General features: G+C 53.3%; 1 protein-coding gene across 1 annotated transcript; it reads left to right on the forward strand.

Moving 5' to 3' along the window:
* The first annotated feature begins 394 nt into the window (after window positions 1–394).
* LOC145523668 (uncharacterized) lies at window positions 395–1,911 on the forward strand. The gene is made up of 3 exons (XM_081534378.1): window positions 395–452; window positions 563–1,070; window positions 1,461–1,911. Exons 1-3 carry the CDS (start codon window positions 404–406, stop codon window positions 1,642–1,644), a joined length of 741 nt encoding a protein of 246 aa, XP_081390504.1. The 5' UTR covers window positions 395–403; the 3' UTR covers window positions 1,645–1,911.
* The last annotated feature ends 1,407 nt before the right edge of the window (window positions 1,912–3,318 follow it).

Raw genomic sequence — 3,318 nt, forward strand, 5'->3', positions numbered from 1 at the left:
AGGTGGCCAAAGTATTGGAGCTTAGACACTGAGAGGAATTTTGAGTGTTGTCCTGCCTGACTGAGCAGGGAAGAAGGAGATGTCTTGAAGGGGATGTAGTCTGTCTGAGAGGGGCTCTTGGAAGGGAGCGGGGCAGGGGGAGAATCTGTATAATGAGGAGAGCAGCTAATAGCAAAAGCGCCACTGTCAGAGGGCTATCCCAGCCCAGTGGATTCAACTCTACCTTCTACCAGAATCTATATAAGGCATGAAAGGGGTAAGAGGAAACATCCTTGCAGGCTGGGGAAACTGACAGGGACACTGACGTCATAGACAAAACCACCAACCGAGGCCGAGGAGGCCAGAGCCCCACCCCCCACCCCCCACACACACCCCGAGCACCCACCTCGACCCTGACTCCACCATGGGCTTCGGGCAGCTCTGCTGTGTGGTCCTCTGTCTCCTGGGCATGGGTGAGTCTTGAGTTCACACGGGCTGTCCCCGGATCCTGAACCATTTCCCTGTGGCTGCAGCAACACCTTCCCCTCTGGCCTTTGTCTGAATTCTGTCCTTTTTCTCCCAGCCGTCTCCGCAGACCCTGGAATCACTCAGATACCAAAATACCTAGTCATGGGAATGACGGATAAGAAATCTTTGAAATGTGAACAACATCTGGGACATAATGCTATGTACTGGTATAAACAGAGTGCCCAGAAGCCACCAGAGCTCATGTTCGTCCACAACTACAAGAAACTCACTGAAAATGAGAGTGTTCCAAGTCGCTTCTGGTCTGAATGCTCAGACAGTTCCCAGTGCCGCCTGGACCTGAACGCCCTGAAACCACAGGACTCCGCCGTGTACTTCTGCGCCAGCAGTAGAGACACAGCCCTGCAGAGTCAATTCCTTCCTGTGCACAAACCTCCAGGGTCCAGGCAGAAAGCTGTGGGGCCATCCAAGTCTTGGTTTGGCCTTTCCCATCAGACCACAGCCCTGCTTGTGGGTTCACGTGGCATGACAGTGGAGAGTTTCTTCACAGACATCAACAGTGTATGCTGGGCTCGTCCTGAGAAAGACTGTGCCAAGCCATTCAGGTTTAAGCAGTCCCAAGCATTTCCCAATCACTTTGATCCTCTGGGAACTCTTTCATGAGACCCTTGACCCTCTGGCCACAGCAGTCCTACCCATCCTCCTTCTAAAAGGTGCTTTTACTCTGACTTCCCCTTCCATCCAAGCTAGACCCTGGATCTCAGCCCAGATTCCAGCTCCAAATATGCTCAGACCTTCTTCAAGCACCTCATTCTCTCTCCAGGGTCTCTGTCTGTTCCTGGCCTTGAGGACCATGGATCCCCAATCCTGTTGGGATCGCTGTTCCCCAGTTCACCCTCCTGGCTGCTCATTCAAGGGCTCAGCCCTTCACTGGCCTCTCTTCCACTCCAGCCTTAACCCTTCAGACTTGATTCTTTTTTCTTCTGTCTCTTCAGGTATTCACACCCTGCCATATCAGCCACAGAGTCCCATGTCCTTGGATTGTTGCTCACAACAGGCAGTGAGAAGTGGCGGCCTCCTGACATTGCAGAGCAGGACTTTGTGCTTGGGGTTTTCTTTGCTGGACTTCGTGTCTTCCAGCCTCAGGGCTGCTCACACCTGCAACCCAGGGCTGGCTGAGAGCCCTGCGTCCTGGAGGGTGAGCCATCTGCATCTACAGGAAGGCCCCCTCCTCTTTCCTGCAGAGGGCCCTCCAGGGATGGGAACCCCTGACAGAGCCCCAAACGATAATCCCCAAGTCAATCCACATGGAGACTCTATTCTATGTCTTTAGAGTGTGGGGACTTTTTTTTTAAGCTGAATGTGACAAATGGTTGAAAGATAAACACAACCCAATGTAGTACTTTAATGCCTTGTTTATTGTGAAATAAACAAGCCTGCTGTAAAGTGGATGGTTTGGCTTAAGGTTTCAAGGGATCCTCTAAACAAACACGGGCACCCCGGGACTCAGGCCCTACACGGGCCCAGAGGATAAGAAGGATGCTGCTGCCCTGTGCAGGGTGCATTGCTGGGAGCTCCGCAGGTGCCTGGCTTCTGTGCCTCTCCTTTTCAGGAACCCCTCCAGCCAAGGCTGCAGTCGCCCATGGCCAAGCAGCAGGGAGCTTTGGGGAAAAAGAGAAGGACTCCCAAGCAAGGGTTCCAGGGCTGGAGTCCCTGCAAAGCACAGCGAGAGAGCTTTGGGAAGCAGGTGTGAGAAATGTGTCCTCTGTCTTCACCAGTTCTATTATCCTATAATCAGCTCATTTGTTCTCTGATTTATCTTGTTCTCACTCAAGGCTAGACCCTGAGCTCCACCACGATCAAAGTCCCACATCTGCACAGACACTTGCTCTCAACCCCTCAGGCAGCCAGCAGGCCCGTGCACCCCTCAGTTGAGAGTCAGTGTGCTGGGCTGGGTGCTTACTTTCTCACCCATTCTCCCTCCCTTGCACTGAAATGTCCTGCTAGGTTTCCGGTCTCAACTTCTCACTGGGTTTCCTCTCCACAGTGACACTTGTAGGGTTATTTTTGTTTTGTTTTGTTTCCTTTGGTCTCTTCATTCCCAATGTTTTCATTATCAGGCTCAGAACTATGACACGCAGAGTCCATGCCTCTGGATTGTGGCTCTGAATTGGCTGTCCGAAACAGGAGTGGGTCCCACCCATCTATTGGGGTCTTCACACCTGGTCTAGGTGTCCTGAAGCCTGTATTCCCCCAGGCTCCCTCTGCAGCTCAGGGGCTGGGAGTCTGCACTCCTCAGGACACACAAGGGCCAGTGCTAAGAGCATCACATGTCCATGGGCACTAAGGCTCCCTCATGTGGGGGCGTTCCTGAGTCTGTGGGTGCTGCCCAGGACTGTGACATCACAGGGTCTCCTCCCTGGGGCTGCTAAGGACTAGATGCCTGACTGGGAGAGGCTTCAGCCCTGCCAGACCCCCCCCATAGACAGCAGGCTCTTTGGCTGGACAATCCTTGGTCTCCTGGAAGTAAGTGTGTCCTGGAGGTGTGTGGGAAACTCCCATCCTGTTCCCTTGACCTAAAGCCAGTTACACACCTGAGCCAGTGTGCCTCCTTCTCTTCCTGGCCTCTGTGCCCTCCCACAGGACACTTGGTACCTAGTGTCAGCCAGAGCCCTTGCCACTACATCACAGAAATGGGATGGGATGTGACTCTGAGGTGTGACCCCATGCCTGGTCATTTGTACCTCTACTGGTACTGACAGACCCCGGGAAAGGGCATGGAGTTTCTGATGTCCTTCAGAAAAGGCACACTTTATGGAGGATCACTTCTCAACTGAGATGCCCGACGGTGCG

The sequence above is a fragment of the Giraffa tippelskirchi genome, chromosome 10, assembly GCF_054371585.1.
Source record: "Giraffa tippelskirchi isolate mGirTip1 chromosome 10, T2T-mGirTip1v1.2.pri, whole genome shotgun sequence".
NCBI classification, from domain to species: domain Eukaryota; kingdom Metazoa; phylum Chordata; class Mammalia; order Artiodactyla; family Giraffidae; genus Giraffa; species Giraffa tippelskirchi.